Source organism: Natrix helvetica, assembly GCF_964273705.1.
Source record: "Natrix helvetica genome assembly, chromosome: 1".
Lineage (NCBI taxonomy): Eukaryota > Metazoa > Chordata > Lepidosauria > Squamata > Natricidae > Natrix > Natrix helvetica.
Window position 1 is genome coordinate 108,058,779 of NC_138548.1, and position 20,811 is coordinate 108,079,589.

Below are 20,811 nucleotides of genomic sequence, written 5' to 3' on the forward strand. Positions count from 1 at the left end.
TTCTTTATGCTTATTGTTTCAAAATACTTTAATCAGTCTGGCATTTAGCGCCACCAGTTTGATTACAATGTACTAATTGGAGTCAGCCTGAAAATGTCTTGGAAAAATCACACCTAGGATAAAACAAAATTGCCTGGGAAAAATGAGATTTAAATGCTAGACATAACCTCAACAATATCACCTAATTCAAGAATCTTTGTGATTGGCTCCAGCCAGCATAACAGAAATCTTATGAACAGTGAGCGTTGCCCTGGTATTTGTTTTGTAAATCAGTGAACTTGCTCTTAAAATTGAAGAAATTATTTTCCATGCCATGCAACTTAAGCCTTCAATGGCCTTTTACATTTAAAAAAATCTGATTTTACTAGTGATTGTTATTTTACCATACAAACATAAGAACACTATGCACTTTATTTACTAAGTCCCTAAAATATTCCAGCCAACTGGGGACTGTTTCTACATCCTAAAAAGGCTATGAATTGTAAGACACATAGGTGCATTTGTTTACATGTCTCACAATTCTTTTTAACCCTGGCAATTCCAGAGAAGAGTCTGTAGAAAAATGCTACAAAAGATTCAGAAAACTGTAAAACCATCTCTCTCAGAAGGGTCCCATAATGTGTTCTGTTTTGAAACCGTAAAACCTCCTTCTATCTACAGTTCCATAGATTGTTAATGAAAACACCGAGTCACAAAATGGAAAAAATAATTTCAAGTCATAATATTTTATAGAGCTCACTTGGAAGATTTTGGACAATTTAACAATTATCAACATGATTAGCACATTGTAAAAACATTTATTATTCCATTATTAGTTATTTTACACTCTGTTACAGTTCTTTGTCCCATTTTTTTTCCTCAGAAATACTTGGAAATTACTCTTTTAGAAAGATGCTCAATGGCATCTCAACATCTGCTACAAATTAAAGCAAACCAGCAAAAATCTCAATACAATATTTAATGTCCGCAATTTTATTATATACATCATTTGTTTCAGACTGTATTTGGTGCAAAAGCAGAGTTTAATTGAACCAGAAAAAAGTTATGCTTAACAGTTTTTACCTGAATTGTCACACTGCTGAATATAATAAATGTAACAAAAACATAAGATGGACAAACTCTAAAAGTATCCTCAGTTGTATCTTGTACTTGATTGTATCACTCTGACTCAACGAAATAAATAGAAATCTAAACATAGTTATAAGAAGTTATTTACTGAATCGCTTTAAGACTGTATTTTCTTTCCAGTGTTTTGGTTTCCTGCTGCATATTATAGAAATGCACTTTAGTTGTAAAGGTAATTAAAGTTACATAAATGAAAAAGCCAAATAAGTAGTTATGTGAGATTAAAAAATGGGAGTTTATAAAAATAAATTGTTATACATCCTTATAAGATTCTGCTTTAGAGAACAAATCAAAATTATTTACTGGGGCTTTTCATGATGCACATTTCAGTTTTCTGGTAATTTTCTGCTGTAAAAAGTATTAAGTACAACTGAAATATATAGAAGATAACTATAAAATGAAGTCTTCATAAATACAAAGTGCCCTTAAGTTTTATTTAATTTTAATAAACATTAACTAGTTGTGCAAAGCAAGGCCTGGAAGGACTTGATGTAAAACAACTTTATTTCATATTATCAAGCTGCAACAAAGCATCTTTGACAGCACAATTCTATATCTGTTTTCTTCCTACATTCATAGAAAGGTTATATATGTAAAAAAAAGGCACATCTTTCAACCATTGATCAAAATCTGCAATTCAAGCTAGAGTTTTCTTCAATCATACAGAGTTGATGTTATTTAGATTTTCCTCCTAATTGCGTCTATCAGCTGAAATGGGAGGGCAAGAGCGGCATTCGATCCGTACATAGGCCCTAGAATGAATGTTGGGAAAAGTGTTCAGAGTAGATTGTGGGAACATATGGGGAGTTGCTTTAGGAGTAGAGAATGATTTATTATCATGAAAAATGACATATGCCAGTTATTCCGTTTTGTTTAAATATTCATACATCGTAAGAGAATCCTTGTATTCTACTTCCCTTACAAAGTAACTAGCCAATTTATGTAAGGTTTTTACACTGCTGTAATCCTATGACTCTCAATTTAGTTTTTAAAAATGAAAAATATTTTCCTAAAGTGAAATAATGCAAATAGACAATTTATCATAAAAAGAACTTACAATATTGGATGCTATCTTTGGAATGCCCGATAACTTTGCCATACTTTATCTCCGTATGTAAATTTTAATAAGCAATATACTTACTAAAAAGCAATAAATTATATAAAAATGAAGAGATCTACAGTATATAGATTATCTTCTAGTTCATTATCTTCCACATGACAAATAACATCCAAATATTTAAAAATATATTAGTCTTGAATTAAACTTGCAAGCAGTCAAAACATGCAGTTTGTATTGGGGAGATTTGTTCCCCAAAGATTTGGAACTGAACACAAGTTTGTCATTACAAATTTTTTGCTAAGTCAGAGGTTTGTTGAGGACATAATCTACATAGATATCAGAGGTGCTGAGGATTTCAATACTTCAACATTCAAATTATAAAATGAACAGTAACTTGGTCATGTTTCAACAGTCATTATCTTGAATAAAAAGATTCATGAATGCACCTGAATAAAGTAGGTTTTTTAATAATACACATTTCTGTAAAAATAGCACTAGTGATCATAGTAAACCAAAAATTAAGAACTCCTGTTTTGCACTCTATTATAGCAATTGCTAAACAATTTCATTTCAGCAAATATGCCTTACTAAATAGCGAAAAATAACCATTTCATAAACAAAAATATCCATTATTTTCTTTGTAGTAATTCTGAAGTTTGACCTCTGTCGTATTTTAACATCCTTTTTATCTTTTATTTTATCTCTAGTGATTATTCTTTAGTACATTCTTTCCAGGATATTCCATTTCCAATTCTGTGTGTAATCTCATAGACTTAACTTTTAACAAAATGAAATTTCTTGGTAGGATTGCATGATGTATTTTAAGAAATATTTAGACTTTTTATTTCCAGTATCTTCATTTTGCATAAATTATTTATGAATTTAAAAAATATTGAACTGGATATTCAAATATTAAACTGAAACTCCAAAGCACAATTTTTGTAGAACAGAATGATCTGAGATTCTCTGGCAACTATGAAATGAACATCTCTATTATTGTGCATAGCTTGAAATCAGTGTGCAACCAAAGTTTTTTAAAAGTAAAAACCACTTGTTAAATCATAAAATTTTGGTTTCTGTTAGAAATCTTTTCAGCAATGTTGTTAAGCAGTTAAATGAAGCAACTAGAAAGAGGTTTATATTTACTAAAATGTAGATAGCATCTGAATGAACGCAGAAATAAACTCTACTGGTAGCCTTTGCAATTTCTACAAAGCATGCAGTTAACCCAAGAGACCTAAATAGTTAAATTAAATCAAAGATGTAGAAGTGAGTTATAAACCACTGCAAACTAGTCTTTTCCAAGATGATGTATGATGATGACTGGCAATGAAGTTTAAGCCCCATATGCAAACAATTCATTTGGTCATATTTCTTATAATATAAAATAATGTCTGACTGCCACTAATAGAGGCCATATTAATTTTATGCACTGCAAGAGAGAAAATAATTAGCTGACTGGGCTTTCAGTGCTACTTCAACCCTATCTGCACGGAGCTAGAAGGGGTTCTAAATTCAAGAGTGAGGAGATATAGCCCTGGGTTGAGTGTGAGAAGCACATCTTTTCAAGGGTGTAGAAAGAAATTCATATTGACAGCCATGTCGCTGCTGCCTCATTTCTTCTTACTCTTTGTTGCTATGTACTTATTCCATGACAGTTATTTTCAGGGAACATCATCTATCAGATTGTGATGTCGAAGTTTTGTAATATTAGTTTTTTTAAAACATAATCTTGTCAAGGAGGAATCAGAAAATGTTAATATTGCTTTCAACATCATCATTAGCTAAATTTTAAAATCTGTGCTTTATAGGAAGAGAAAAGTGACTTAAGAATCTTGACTCAGGACACAATCTCTTTTGAAAGATAAAAAACATAAATTTTCTAATTTTTATGGAATGAAAACAGACTGTATTGTTATTAGGGCCCACTTGTTGTAAGCCAGTGCATAGTCAATCAGCAGTCTGCTGGCATCCTTGAATTACTTTACATCATAGTATAATTAATTTTCATTTTTACTCCAACTAATATCCTCCATTAGTGCATTTATTTGTGTTTCAGAAAAGGAAACTTGGCAATTATTAAAGGTCAATATTTGAGCGCCAAACAAAAGAACAGAATTTTGGATCCAGAGTTGCCTCTCTGTGAGCACAGAAAAATCATTTCTGTTCATGATAGGGATTGAGGTCCAATAAAAACTTTCTGCTCAAGGAAAAAGCCGGACCAATATTTTCTCCCAATTTCCTCTTTTGGGCAGTCCCAGTAACTAATTCCCATCCTGCCCTGGAAAATATCCCAGTATTCCCACAGTCAGGGAAGTGGTGTTGAGGAAAAGCAGAAAATCATATTCCAAATTTTCCTTCTCCAAGGCATGCAGACAGTTGCACCATAAAATCTGGCACCAAGTCCTTATTTTCTGTATGTTCATTTTCTACATGATTTCTTATTCTTTCATATGCGAGTACAACTAAAGCTAAACTTTGGAACAAATAGTAGAGTAACAGTCAACCCAAACTGTGGCAAATTGGTTAACGTGTTTTCAACTTCTTTGTTTGCTTCCTGTTTTTCAATTCTTCCTCTTCACGTTTCATTTCTTCCAGATCTTCTTGCACTCCGAGTCTCAAGCTGGAAAATAAAGTTTTAGTCATTTAAAAATTTAGAAAAAACAAACAAACAATTTAAAACCAATCACAAGATCTAAACATTTTTACCAAAATGAATTCCAAGCAACAACTCTGTTTTATTATGATTGCTTATTTACCTCCATATCTGAGCAAGTTTTTTCATTCTATAAAAGAAAGTACTTTTCTTGGGATTGAACTAATTATTTGAGTATGATATAATTATGTAACCAAAAAAAGTAAGATAGAAAAGATGGTTATAATCTAAGAAATAGAGAATGTTTTATATTATATATTATATAATAAAAATATAATATAAATTTTATAACAATATAAATAGACCAAATCCAGTAGTATGGTATTACCAGTACTATTACTACTATTAATACATCCAGATTACTCAGATAGCATCATGAAAATTCATGAACAAAATGTAATAATTTAACTTTGGTAACTTTTTTTAAGTTACAATAATGAGCAAAATATGTGGTTTACTTCTCAACCCCCACAAAAAGCCAAAGAAGGTCATTGTGTCACCACATCCCAGTAGTTGAAAAACAATGCATACTCCAAATGCTAAACGTTTGCCGACCATTACACCAAGTGTAGGCAACTATTATACCACAAAATGGTTTGTACTGAAATGGCAAAAATTAAAATATGGAATGATGTAATTTCATTATAAATTTGTCATCCTACATGTGTAGAATATTCACACATTCTGAACGACTTTCCTTCACCGACAACAATTGCTTGCAGACATCTGCTTTCCTCAGCAGAAAACCAAAGACTTGTAACTAATGTGATTAAGAGAGACTGGAATTCTAGTTCACCCATTTGTGAAAGTAATCTCCATTTGCTATTATGATGATTCTGAAATATCAGTATTCAGATGATTCTGACTATCGGTGGATAGTCTGTGTTTTATAATGGATATTCTGATCAGGTTACTGAGGGATGAAAATATTTTGCTCTAAGAATATACTGCTCAAAATAGGTAGTGACACTTCTTTTGCTCTACAGGTAGTCCTTGACTCACAACAGTTCATTCAAAGCTACGTCAGCACTAAAAAAAGTGACTTAAGACCATTTTTCACACTTAATGACTGTTGCAGCATCACTAGGGTAATGTGACCAAAAGCCAGACACTTGGCAACTGACTCATATTTGTGACGGTTGTGATGTCCCGGGATCATGTGATCAGATTTTGAAACCTTCCGACAAGCAAAGTCAACAGGAAACCCGATTCACTGAACAACTGTGTCACTTATTTAACAAGTGTGGTGATTCACTTAACAACCGTGGCAAAAAAGGTCATAAAATGGGGCAAATTTCACTTAACAAATGTCTCACTTAGCAACATAAATTTGGGACTCAATTGTGCTTAAGTCGAAGATTACTTGCATGTCCTTGCCTCCTGCAGTTTTTTTGCCATGTCTCAATCTCTGAAAGCAAATAACATAGTAGCTACCAATAGGGACAAGAAGTAGGAAGCAGCTGAAGCAAGAAGGGAAGAGCGTTTGAAAGGAGCAATTCTCTTCTGCCCATCCTGAATTGCCACACTACTGCTTATTTCTTATTGCTGAAGACAGACAACGGTTTGATGAGGTGGAAAGGCTACAGTAGAAGGAGGAGCGGGTGGCCAGAAGGTACACAGAGGAAATCAGACAGGTGGGCAGAGGAAGGTGAAATGTAGTAGAAATAAGTGAGCAAGCAGCAGATAGGTATACTGATTGGATGAGAGAGACAAAAAAAGAGCGACAGCACTCTTAATCTTGTAGTAGTTGATGAAAAAGCATTGAATATCGTGTGATTACTGTTTTTGCACTGATGCTCTATATAAGTTCACATAAGATGACATGGAAAAACCCAATTAAGTTATTATTCTTTAAAATCATTTTTGACAGGTTTCATTTTCAATGAAGGATTTCAATAATATGTAAGCATGAATCAGATTATTTTAATTTTTACCTTCTGGCTTCCTCTTTCTGCTGTTCTTTCCAACTACTTTCCATGTAACGTAAGGCATAGTCACTTTCATCTTTGTATCTAAAAATAATGAAGTTAAATTCAATGCTATTTATTTAGCAGAATTATTTTGCCTTGCACAATATTGTTATTTCTTAGGCTGAAGTTCTTGGGGGGAAATTTGGAGCATGCATAATCAAAGGGCGGGTGGGGGGAGAGAGAGAAAAAAGGAAGCTCTGTTGTATATGTGGCTTTCTTTAGGTAACAGTAGACATTATTATAATCAATATTAATTATTAATTGCAATATATATATAGAACTTGAATTACATATATTTAAATAAATTAGAAACATTGCAATTAATGTTATAATTGCAGGACTAAACTAAGCCAGTTTAAAGCTACAATATAGTTAACTATCCTTTTCCAAAGCAAGCAATTAAGTATCTTGTACTTATAGTACAACAATCTCTTTCCTTTCTGCTATAATTACTGCAAGCCACATAATATTTCCTGAACTTTCTGACTGTAGTTTTGAAAATAGCCATTCACTCAATACAATATAGAAGAGCTACTGATAATTTTGGCAGATTTTCTAGTTACAGTTGTTGCAGGCAGAATGGTGGAACAGTATCAGTTTAAAACAATATATGTTAAAAACTTTTTAAATCTTTTTATCTATGTTATAGATATTCATGTAAATGCTATGGATTGGTATAAATATACAACAGTAAAATTACGTTAAAGCTTATTTTCTCACTTTGACCGATCATAACCAAATATCTCTCTGATATGTTTCGAGATCTCTTCTTGAGGCTCTCCTTCATCATCAATAAAATCTTCCATTTCAGAATCGTCTTCATCTTCATCTTCATACTTTCTTTTATAGCTACTGGTAATAGGTGGAAGAGATGGTCTTGGAAAACCTAGGTCAGAAAGACATTATATATATATATATATAGATTTCATAAATTGCCTACTTGAAGGTAAAACAATAGTCCACACCTAGGACAAAGGATGGGGCATCAGGAAATTATATCTCTGCTGCAGCTGTGCCCCCTGCAAAACCCTAAAGCACACTGGCCACTCTTCTGTGTGCCAAAGAGATTTAGGGCTTATCATTCCTGATGCCTGCTGTAGGACTCCCTGTTGCATATACTGCGGCTGCCCAACCTGAGAATTGCCCCAACACACACAGAAAGGCTTCAGGGTAGATGCCATTGGCATGCAACAACCCAATCTGTCATATGGTTCAGGAATACCCATTCTAAAATCTTATTGAAGCAAGCAGAATTTATACCCAAGTCAAGCATTAGGATAGTGTTTTTCAAACTTGGCAATTTTAAGATGTGTGGACTTCAACTCCCAGAATGCCACAGCCTGCATCTTAAATGTGTTCACGTTTGAAAAGATCTTTTCAAAATATTTTTGAGGATGCAATTTTAAATGGTTGTGTTGAAGCCATCCCTAAATACATACATACTCCGAAGCACAAACTCTCAAGATACCTTGTGGGGTAATCCCAGGCCTGTGATTAGGAAATGGCCTCATTCCATTCATCTGTCTCGGAACTAGATTTTTGGATGAGATTGTTTCTGATACAACAGTACACTTTGGCTTTAGAGTTCCAGCTGTAGTGGTACTTGGCCGACCTGGTCCTGAGCTGCTATCCCTTCCAAGTCCAGGGTTTACATTGGAATTTGGCCGACCAGGTCCTACGCCTTGGTTACTGCCTAAACATACTGGCCTTGAAGTGATGCTTGGTCGACTAGATCCCATGCTTAAATTACTGGCAAGTCTAGGTCCTGTCCTTTGCTGTCCTTGCCCTGAGCTGTTTTCTGATCTCCTGGGTCCCATGTTACGTGATCCATGCCCAGTCATCGAACTGCGGCTTGGCTGCCCGGGGCCTGAATTCAAGCTGCTCTTTGATCGTGCAGGAGGTCCTCCTGTAATTGAAATGTTGCTTGCTTGCTTGGAGCTGGAATTTCTATAAGTTTCTTGCTGGGAAGAAACCATACTGGTTGATTTTATATGGGTGCTATTTTTTTTCAAACTTGTTTCTTTACTAGATGATGGTCTGAGAGTTCCATTTGCAGCCGTTTTCAAGACTACAGTTTGGGATTTAGATCCAGTTTTCCCTCCTCCACTGGGTGCAGCTTTAATGTGATTATTGTGAGGAGGGTTTTTCAAAGGCCCTTTAGGTGCAGATTTTACTTTTTCAGCGTGGCTTACTTTGGAACTAGACACAAATTTGGAAGATTTTTCACTTAAAACTGACCCTTTGGTTTTCTTATCGTTATTATTTTGCGAGGGATTGCTTCCTTTAGAAAAGGCGGGTTTGTCTGCTGAATGCCTGCTCGCTTTAGCATTTACTAAATCCCTCTGAGAACTTTCCTTTTTGGAAGAACTTGATGCAGCTGTATATTTCATTTCTTTCTCTGGTCTCTTTTCTTTTAGTACAACCCCTTTTCTGTTTCTCTTCTCTAAGTATTCTCGCTCTCTTAATTCTTCTGCAGTCATTGGTCTTTCTTCAGTCTTTTTTACAACTTTTATTTCAACTGGCTCATACTGTTTTTTTTCAGCAAGCTTTAAAAGATCATTAAAATTCATTGCTGGAGGTGCACTTTTGGCTAGCACCTTTGGTTTTTCTGGAACTTTGGAGGGTTTCTCTTCATATTCTTCTGATTCCTGCTCGGACTCTGACATATTATAATCTACTTCATTCATTTCATCCTGTGTCCTACATTCTGTGCTTCCAGAACTTCTACTTTCATGACCCTGCTTCTTTTTAGGCTTGTCTTCCATAGGAATGCCATTATAACCATGAAAATTATCCTTTGTCCGTGAAGCCATCGCTCTGGCTTTCCTGTCATGTTTCATTTCCACGCGCCTAGCCAGTAGTTCTTGTTTTCTTCTTTTTTCCATAAGATCTATAAAGAAAAAAAGCTTTAGTATATAAAAAAGACTCTGCAAATATATATCTTGCAGATATATAAATCCTATGTAGCTTAGGCTAAAATTTATATTCTAACTATGTATTATCTAAAGTATCACACTACAGATTCAGCATAAAAGCATACAGTAGGTAATAACACCACAGATTTTAACTGAAATATATTTAAGTAAGAGGGCTGGTACCCCAAAAACCTGTATGGCATCTCCAAGAGGCATAGGTTTCAATTAAGCATGAGCTTCTCACTCTACTTTGAAACTAAGAGGACCATTAAGGAATAGTTCTAAGTTAAGATATGGGAGGACCTGCTGCTCTGAGCAAGTGCAAGCAGTTCTTGACTTAAAACCATTACTTCAGCAACTGTTCAAAATTGCAATGGTGCTGAACAAAAGGACTTATGACTTATGCCCAAAGGTACAGCCATTGTAATGCTTCTGCAATCATATGTTCACAATTCACATGCTCAGCAGCCCACCTGCTATACACTTATGACTGTGTGGTGCTGCCACTCTCCCCACCCATCTCCCTCGTGGATGTAGGCCAACCTGCACAGTGGTTGGCAGTAGTGCCAAGGCTGAGCCTGAAGTAGAGGCCTGGCTCTTCAGGAGTCTTAGCCAGCCACCACCAGGCCTTGACATCAAGCTTAACATTTTTGCTTCGACTGACATACTTCTCCAAGGTGTACAAAGCTTGGAAAACGGTGTGATTCCCCCAAAGGTCAGCATTCTCCATGATCTGCAGGGTACTGCCCACCTTCAGCTGTTTTCTCCAGCTGCTGAGAGGTGTATGTGGCCCATTCAAAGCAGCACCAGGCCTTCTCTCCCAAAGCCACCTTGTACATTCTCCAATGCTTTGTGTTACTTACCTCACAAGGGGCTCTGGGGGTGGTGGAAGGTGGGTATGAGGCTGCTGAAGGTCCCGGGCGTCTATTTCAGTGCTGCATAGCAGGCAAACGTAAGCTTTGCATCGCACTGAGGTACACCCCCCCCCCTTTAACTCACATTTGGTCTCCCAGGGCCTCCCCCACTATGGTGGATTGCACTGGTCAGGATTCCCAGGAGAGAGGAAGTACGTTCCAAGAATAAGAAACACTTCAGTTCATAGAGTTGGTGTGAGAGAAGGAGGGTGAAGACAGCCCCTCCCTAATAGTTCTCTGAGTATGGGCTTGTGTAGTTAGAAGAGTGCTTTCGGTTTGCAAGATTCTGTCAGGCCATGTGGAACAATAATGAATACATTTGTAAGAATAACCATGAGCTTTGGTTTTAGGGGGGCAGACAGCTCCTTAGATAGGACTCCATCTGCTTAATGACCATAACTAGGAGATTGTGGTTGTGAGTGAAGTGGCGATAGGTTATCTTGCTTTGCTGAGCAACCAAGATTCCAATCCCAATTGTGATTGTAAGTCAAGGACTTTGTAAGATGGCAAAAGAAAATAAGTACATTATTATTCTTTTTTTAAAACTGTACTTGCTTTTGCTTTTAAATGTATAATATATTAAAACTAACTTACTTCTAATTACTTGCATATTGATATTAAACTAAAATTGTTATTCCAAAAAACTGGTCTTGCCTGGTGTGCAACGCCCAATGAAAACACACACCTGGGTGGAGATTGCAAAAGACTTTATGCTGCACAGAAGGAGGACACTCTCACTAGGCCTTGTGCAAAGGACCCACCTTAAACAATATATGTTTCTAGCTTTACTTGATCTTAAGCCCATAAATAATACCCTAGTTCAACCCAAAAGACCAACCCACCTTCATTCCCTATATTCAGCAAATTGTGTATATGTTTTAGCATAATCATCATCATTTTCACAATTCCCAGCAAATTGCTACCCCCAGATTCCTTTTTTCTTTGTGGTCACCTTCCCAGGCTACATTTGGGGTTTCATCAGAGCAACCATTCCTGTGGGACCAAGCTGTTTTCATCACCCCTTATATGCTAGCAACTGACTGCCAAGCTAAAATAAGAATTCCTTACAGACACCAAATGTTTAGAGGAAGGGATTTTCTGCCCTTTCTTCAAAACAATTTTTAAAAAGTCAGTTTTGTTTCTGCTTTTGTCTCTGTCAAGATGACACTGAATATATAAAAATAAGGAAAGCATGACAATGATTTTCAAATGGAAACCAGAAAAAAAAGGTTTTTTTCAAGACTAACTAATAATAGTCTTTATAGAAAGAAAAATACTTAATGATACCTTTTTTCCTCTGTTCCTCTTCTTGCCTTTTGAGAAAGGCTTGCACAGCTGCTGACTGAACACCTTTGACTTTTGGATCCTTTTTGGGAGGGCCAACCACCAAACTGTATCTCTTCTGCAATGAAACAAAAGTTTCACAAATATGAAACAAATATGAACTCATTATGTAACTGTTTTCAGCTATGTTCAAGAGGACTATCATTATTTCCTCATACATTAGAGTGTTTCTTTATTAACTAAAAAAATGCAATTTGAAAATTTAACTTCAGATCTGCATCTCATCTTCTTTATATGGAATCTAAGAGATTTTCAAAGACAAAGAATGAAGGTAAACCAAAATGACATGTAACATAAAATGTTAAATAAATTGGGACATTATTTCTATTGGATTGTAATTAATAAAAGTGACTGACTTCCTTTCTACAATGTTTGGGATCTTATCAAGAAAAAGTTCCCTTAAAAGGATCAAGCATATTGAGACAAGAACCATTATTCATAGCTCTTTGAAAAAGATTCTTCTAAACGTTTAAATTAAAAAAAAGAGATATTTGGGGATAAAATATCAAATCAAATAAGAAAAAATATTTGCACAAGTACAATTTCTGCTAGTGAAAGGTTATAAAAATGTAAGCTCGTATTTTGAACTAGAGCTTTTCTATGCTCTAGTTCAAAACATGACATTTTAATTACTCCTACCCTTCTCACTTACAAGATACTTCTCACTCACAAAATACTGTGGTGCTAAATAATGTTTTACTAACATTAAAGGAGAACAATTGAAGATTATATAAAACATTAAAAGAATTATTTTAACAATAATTTTTCCAGATGTACTTAGCCCTACACTTGACTGAACATCTATTATTTTAGAATAAAATCTTAGATATATTGATCGATCAATTCACTTCCTAATATTGGGTTGATTAAGTTCAGATTACTTCAGAGTAGTCATAACCCATAGATTATGTAACCTTATCACCTTTTGCTCATATGCAAAGAAATGGATTAAAAAATAACTTTTTTGTCAATTTTATATTTTGAAAGAACTCAGAAAGCTACGGGTAGTTCAAGTTTGTGCACAAACCAAGACCTGAAAACTGGTGAGGTTTATAAGACATCTGAAAAATCTAAGCGGAATCAGGCTCATATAAATCTGCATAACCGTCGTTTGCAGAAACTAAGCAAGTACCAGCATAAAGTACCAGCATTGCATCATCTAATTTGCAACTTCATAAAGGGATATCCAGAAATCCACCTTTGGTGAAAAATGTATTGATTGGATTTTCTTGATAGGTTTCTACAAGTGGAAACACTGATTCTTGTTTTTCCAATAGCACTGGATGCCATCTATGTAGCTAAATGTTGCAGCAAATTATATTGCTCTTATTACAAAGTACCAATACAGAGATAAAATGAGCAAAAATTCAAAATGCCTTTAGAAATGGTTTAGAGCTGAATGACATACTACATGCCCTAAATATAGGTTCAGAAATAATTTAACAATGTAAAATTAGCATTAATTCCCTTTCGTATAAGCATTGCAGAAATATTTTAAAATCTCATCCTCCCTATACTAAGAGTGAAAATAGCACCTGGTTTCAGTCATTCAACAATACAATGAAGAAAGCTCTCAATCCCAGCTGAGCAAACTTCGTATTCAAAATAATCAGGGCCTATTAAGCTATAATGAATTTGTGCATGAATATATTATGCCCTTATTTCAGGATTTCTAATACACTTAAGCTTTGTATGATTACTATACAATAACAATAAATAATTTTAAATATACTTAATATACCCATGTATATTAAATCCTGAGATATCTGCAGTAATAGCTGAACTATTATTATGATCTATCAGTCAAGCAGAACTAGCCTACTAACTGTTTCAGTTTAAAAACAGCGAATTAATTGTTAGAAGCTTTTCCCAAGGGAAATGAACTAATGGGCCAACAGTTTTAGTGACACATGATGCAATACTATAATTGGCTTTGTTTATATAAATTGTCAAATGTCATCTAACACATCTTTCTTAGAAAGCTGAACAATTTCAAACTCTTTTTCTTATTTCTTAAAAGGGTTTCAAATTGGCCTGCAATACAAAACATGCATTTAATAAAACTCTATTCATAATTATAAAATTAATGAGGTGATTCCCAAAGCTATGAAAGCAGTTTTACTTCAGCTTAAGAACCTGCCCAATGCTGTCTGGTATTTGGAAAGAAAATATCCACCAGCATTGCAATCCTGTAAGAAGAGTACAACATCCAAAATCAACATTAAAACTCACATTTTAATGAAAGCTTCACATTGTATTTGACGTGGAGCCTTATTTATGAGTAATTTTGGAAAAGGGTTTAATCACATTTTTATTGTGTTTATTTTTCCCATCAACCCATATTATTTTATTTAAATGTATGTTGAAATTCCAAGACAGAAAGATACTGTGCTCTATTTTAAACTTGTAGGAGGGGCTAAATTCTCAATCCTTCTAAGGGCATTTTATTAATACAGAGTTACAAATGAATTGTTCAAAATGTGAAAAAGATATTACTTGATGGTATCTATGGGAACTTTCTCCTAAATTATTCCACAGAAACTGATGATCACATATAATGGTTTTGTTGGATATATAGATAGTTCTGAGATTATTTGAAAATTTGAATAAAATGAATATATTTAAGTACATTGTATTTATGATGCTAAGATAGTAAAGGTAGGCAATCTGGTGCTGTCCAGATGTTTGGAGCTTTTGCTGAAAAGTAGTACATAAATATTCTAATTTACACACATTTGTTTTATCAACCCTTGGCCCAAATTGGCCAACGGCTAAATATGATAGGAGTCATAAAAATCTGAAATGTACAATTGCTTATTTTTATAATACACAATATTTACTATCTTAATTACTTACTTAAAGCCATTCACTGAATTTTGGAGAAAATTGGTAATTTCATTGTCAACAAAAACACAACATGAAAACAACTGATCAAACTGAGAAAGTTATATTTTCTATATAGCAACGTTGAGTAACGTTGCTGTAGAATTACAAGTAGAATATGGGGTACAGTTCTTATAATAGATTTTTCTTCCTAATATATTTTACTCATAGAAAGCAAATACACCTTAGGCATAATTCACTCTACTGAGCGCCAGCATTTCAAAGGATTCAGCAAAGCTCTGATTTCTTTCTTTCTCAAAACATGTAATGGAACAAGCACCAGGACTATATAGTCAAGGAAGACCAATACAAAAGGACTTTTGTACAAAATACAAAAAGAAAGGCTTCCAATTCCTTTTAACAGCCCAGCAAAATGATTTCACCTTGATATACTATAAGAAAATTAAACAAGTGGAATTCTTGGCATTCCTGTCTGGCAGAGGAAAATAACTTTATGGCCTTCACATGTTTTGAACTGTGTGATCAATGGCAGACATAAAAGCTTCATACTTCAAATTATTTGAAAGACCATTAGGTTGTCTGCTGCTGTTTTACAGAATCCCTGCATGCATTGGATTGACCCTAAACTATCTCATTTGTTCTCCACAATAGCTTCAACAAATTTTTTAGAATGCTAGATCACATTTTAAAAAGCAGAAATTCACAAAGCTCAAGTCAGTCTAGTATTTGAAGTTCCTTTATGTTGCAATAATTTGCTCCAGGATCGTATCCCAGACTTTAAAAATAGTGTGTCTCAACCAGGGAAAAGACAATACAATCCCTTGTATTATCAGGGCACTTCTTTAGGAACACAATCCTTCTATTCCCCAATTGCTAGAACTATAAAATTAACAGTGTCAGAAATCATATGGGAAGAAAAAAATCAGGATCCAAAGCCCTGTAATATGCTCTCGACTTGGACAATATCGGTATTTATACTACCACTTCATCTATTCTAAATGAATAGATTTCTAATCTAAGTAGGAAAGGAAAGCAACAAACTTATTTCCTTCCTCACTTCTATTTGTTCGCTTATTGCCAGGATTATGCCCCATTCTTCAAAACCTGCAACAGAAAATCTTCAAAAATGGTAAGAATCTATTTAGGTTCTTTCTATAACTTAATTTTACTTAATCCCAAATAATTAGCATTCAAATGAAAAAAAAAGCATTGCAGCGAAATACAATACATATTTTAAATATAGGAATGGACAAGCATATTTACAGATAGTCCTTAATTTTCAACTGTAATTGAGCCAGGGAGTACAATCATATGTTATGCTGGTCATTAAGCGGATCATCACATAATTGCACCTGATTTAATGACTTTTGTCCTAGTTGTAAAGCAAACACTATGGCGGTTAAGTGAACACATTCTTCACAACGGACTTTTTTTTGCAGAAAAATGGAAGCAAACACCAATATCAGTGAAAAAAAATTGTCATAAATTGTGGTCATGTCACTGTGGGACACCACAAATGCTGCAAACACCAGTTGCGCACAAATGTGATTATATGACCATGGGAGAAGGGACGGGGGGAGGAAGGGGGGGGAAACAGACCATGGATCTTCAAAACCAGATCGTAAGAATCTTTTTTGGCATCCAGCATAACTGTTAACTTTACAACCTGTGTGCAAAGCACATTCTCTTGCATTGAAACAATTTATAACATTAGCAGATAATGCTGCCTTCATTATTTTGACCAATTGCTGTATCCAAAGGATTACATATCCTTATGTATCCTTACTTATCCTGGACATAAATTGTTTCAACTTCTACCCTCAAAATGACGCTATAGGGCACTGCACACCAGACCTAGACACAAGGACAGTTTTCCCCCCAATGCCATCACTCTGCTAAACAACTAATTCCCACAACACTGTCATATTGCCTACTAAGACTGCATTACTATTATTATTCTCTTCCTTCCTAGTACCTATCTCTTCCCACTTATGACTATAACCATGTTGCTTGTATCTTTAAATTTTATACTGTTTTATTTGTTCCCTAGTATAGTTTGATTGCTTATTAGTAACCTATGACTATCACTAAGTGTTGTATCTTAGGATTCTTGATGAATGTATTCTATTTTATTTTTCTTTATGTACACTGAGAGCATATGCACCAAAGAAAAAATTCCTTGTGTGTCCAATCACACTTGGCCAATAAAGAATTCTATTTTATTACTGGACTCGTGGGCAATTGGGAAAGAGAGTCTCCCTAGATGACAGGAAGATTATATTCTTTAACAGAAAGATTCTAGAGAGCATACTAGCTGTGCAGGCACTTATCAGCTGCACAGAAGCCATGGGAGACAGGTGGTCCCTCAAGTATCCTGGCCCTAAGCCACACAGGCCCAATTCCTTTTCTAATCTTGCTTCTACCAAAGGAGCTCTGATACTGGAAAGATAGGAATCTCAGATATTTACAAGACAGGGGACAGGGCTTCTAAGGTAAATTCTGCTTTTCTGAACATGGACCTCTCCTTCTGCTCTTGGAGGATATTACAATATATTCTTCAAGATGCCCTATTATCAAACCTCTTGGTGGTCCTAAGTATACTTAAAGCTAGGTTCCAACAATATGCAAATTTATAATATGACTTGCTTGATTTATGGCTTAACAGGATACACACAGACACAGACACACACACAGTATATTTATCTATTGTACTTTAAAGAAGAAACCATGATAAAAACAAACCATTGCTTCATGTAATGTGTGAACTCAGCTATTATTTCATATGCTATCTTAGTAATTCATCTTTTATTCTGTTTATGTAATAACTGAAGTTATACTGCTTTGCAGCAAGTATTCAAATTTGGCCAAGTGTCTTGAGAAACAAGCAAGAAAAACAGTAAATCAGCAAGGGCAAAGCTTAGAAAGTAAGAAATGAACAATAACAGCATTGTTTAAGTATCTTTCCATTAAAGATATTGAAACGGAGAAGTTACAAGCAATGCTTTAATGAAAAAGTGAGTTTTGGAAAATCAAAGGAATGATTTGTTATTTTAGAATGAAGTGCGTTCATCTTATTCAATGTTTTCCCCATAAAACACTTCAATACAGGTAGTCCTCAATTTCTAAGTGTTTATTTAGTGACTGAAGTTACAATGGCACTGAAAAAAATGACTTAGGACCATTTTTCACACATGATTGTTGTCGCATCTCCATAGTCATGTGATCAAAACTCAGACACTTAGCAACCAACTCATATTTATGACGATTGCAGTGTCCCATAGTCATGAGATCACTTTTTGCAACCTTCTAATAAGAACAATCAATGGGAAACCATATTCATTTAACAACTGTATTACTGAACCGTAGAGGCTCCGTAGTTAGAATGCAATATTGCAGGCTAATTCTGCTGCCAGCAGTTCGAATCTCACCTACTCAGGGTTGACTCAGCCTTCCATCCTTCCGAAGTCAGTAGAATGAGGACCCAGATTGTTGGGGGCAATATACTGATTTTTTTAAGCCGCTTAAAGAGGGCTGTAAACCACTGTGAAGCGGTACATAAGTCTAAGTGCTATTGCTATTAACAACTATAGTGATTCACTAAACAATGGCAAAAAGGTCATAAAATAGGCCAAAGCTCATTTAACAAATGTCTCACTTAGCAATAGAAATTTGGGGCTTAATTGTGGTGGTAAATCAAGGACTACATGCACATACAGCTGATTAACCTGAACTTAAAAGGACAGAAATGTTAGTCACAAAATAGGCACTCCAGGCACAGCCTTTCTCAGAACACCTCAACAAAACCACTAAAGATTTCTAGCTGAAGATGAATATGACATTCATTGTTCCTTGGTTTCGTAGAAGGCTACTGAGTTATATCCATTTTATCCTGTTTTTTAAAGGAAATATTCCACTGCTGATTTGTGCCCTGAATGCTATCAAATTATATAGCATAACCATATATCCGTAAGCCAAATAATAAAAAGCACCACAATTTGATTAACATATGCTAGAATCTCTGGAATGTTAGGGTTGCAATTCAGCTATGTGAAATACAGTACATGTGTACATGGATACAAAGGCAAGTAAAATTTGGAAGAATGTAGAAGTGTCTGCCGGATTACTACTCATGTACTACTCTGTTTAGTACAACTGGCTACCATATATTTAACTCAAGTACCAAAAAAACTTGCATCCAATACTCTTAACTTAAACGCATTACAGAAAAATGAATGCAACTAACAGCTCTCTTGCCAGACTAAGCCTTTTGCTACCCTTTCTCTCCCTCCTTCCAAATGTATTTCTGAAGCCAATCCCCTCCCAAATAACCCAATGTTTCTTTAGTTGAGAAAGCAATCCTTTTCCATGAGGTTTTTTTTTTTTTGTGAAATGGTGGGGAAAGGAGAAAGACTTCGGAAATCCCCCCCAAAAAGTACAATATGTACATAACCAGGAGGAAGTTAGTTTTCACTTCAGTGACACCCTTGAACCAACCACATTTCCGGGGGTTGAAAACACCCCTCGCTGATCCTAGCTCTCTCTCTCTCAGGATCTCGAGATCCGAGGGGGGTGGGAGGTCTTCCGGCTATTATTTCTCGCCGACCCTTCGCTAAACAGGCTGCCAAGCTGACAGGGGCAGGAGGCGACCGAGGTCTGGGTCTCCGATCCTGCTGCAAAGCCCGGGCGGATTCTCTCTCTCTCTCTCTCTCTCTCTCTCTCTCTCTCTCTCTCTCTCTCTCTCTCTCTCTCACTCCCTCACTCTCTCTCCCTCTCTCCCTCTCTCACTCCCTCTCCCTCCCCCTCCCTCCCTCTCTCTCTGAGTGAGTGTGTGAGTGAGTGAGTGACAGAGAGAGAAAGAGAGAAGGCGAATCCCTCTTCTCAAATACTCCGGATCCAGGGCTAGCTTACTCGGGCGAAGCGTCCGGAAAGGAAGAATTTGGGCAACAGTTTTATCATGGTTACTTCCTTAAAGTACAATAGATAAAAATACACTGTGTGTGTATATTACATATATGTATGTGTGTATAAATTATATATACATATATATACATACATACATACATATATTCACACACACATATATATTTACACATATATATGTATATGATAATAAATAGATTATGATATAAATAAATAAATAGAATTGATATAAATAGATATGATAAACCATAATCAAGCAACTCATATTATAAATTTGCATATTGTTGGGATCTAGCTTTAAGTATACTTAGGACCACCAAGTTTGGGCATCCACGTCAACCCCAGCCCGCCGCGTCGTTGTCGTCGTCCTCCCCCCTTTCCCCCCTACCCCCCACCCCTCTCCTTTCCTTCTCTCACCGACATGGCGCTGGATCCCTGCTGTTCCGAGGCCTTCAGGAGGACATCGCGGAAATCCATGACGGCCTCTCTCTCCAACGGTTCTCTTCCCTCCCCCCTTCGAAGGCGCTCGGGCGGCGTGGAGCGCCCCTCCGCTCTCTCCTCTCGTGCCTCTCTCTCCCTCTTCCTCTCCCCAGACTCGCTCCTCGCCCAGCTGACGAAAAAAGTTGCTGGCGACGCCCCTCCCCCAACCCTCACTTCCGGCCCGCGGGCCGCTCTATGCCTCCTCTCTTTTTAAACAGCGCCTCGGAGTTGTCCACCGAGTTGGTGGTTTGGTTTTTTTTTTTTTTTTTGGTTTTGTTTTGTTTAGGCCAACGTCACTTCCGTCACTCGCTTCGTAAGTGAGCACGCACGCACGCGCCCTCCCCTTCCCGAATTATAATGAATTTTTTTTTAAAAAAATGTGCCTGCACGTCACGTGGTCGGGCTTTTTTCGGAAAGGCGATCGGGAGCGGAAGGTTCATCCACGTGTAGTGTGTGGGTGAGGGCTCATCGAGGGCTTCGGTTCCTCTCTTAGGGAATGACGTGGAGGATTGGGCTGGTGCTTTTTATACGGGCGGGTGTCGGAAGCTAAGCAGCGTCTGGCCGGGTTGGGGTTAGGGCTCAA

General features: G+C 36.1%; 1 protein-coding gene across 1 annotated transcript; it reads right to left on the reverse strand.

Annotated features, from left to right (window-relative positions):
* Positions 1–697: 697 nt before the first annotated feature.
* Positions 698–20,502, reverse strand: SPTY2D1 (SPT2 chromatin protein domain containing 1). Its single transcript, XM_081935244.1, has 6 exons — positions 20,166–20,502; positions 11,928–12,042; positions 8,280–9,701; positions 7,532–7,697; positions 6,776–6,853; positions 698–4,808 (listed from the first exon to the last, which is right to left on the reverse strand). The coding sequence occupies exons 1-6, from the start codon at positions 20,223–20,225 to the stop codon at positions 4,712–4,714; spliced, it is 1,938 nt and encodes a 645-aa protein (XP_081791370.1). The 5' UTR covers positions 20,226–20,502; the 3' UTR covers positions 698–4,711.
* Between the last annotated feature and the right edge of the window lie 309 nt (positions 20,503–20,811).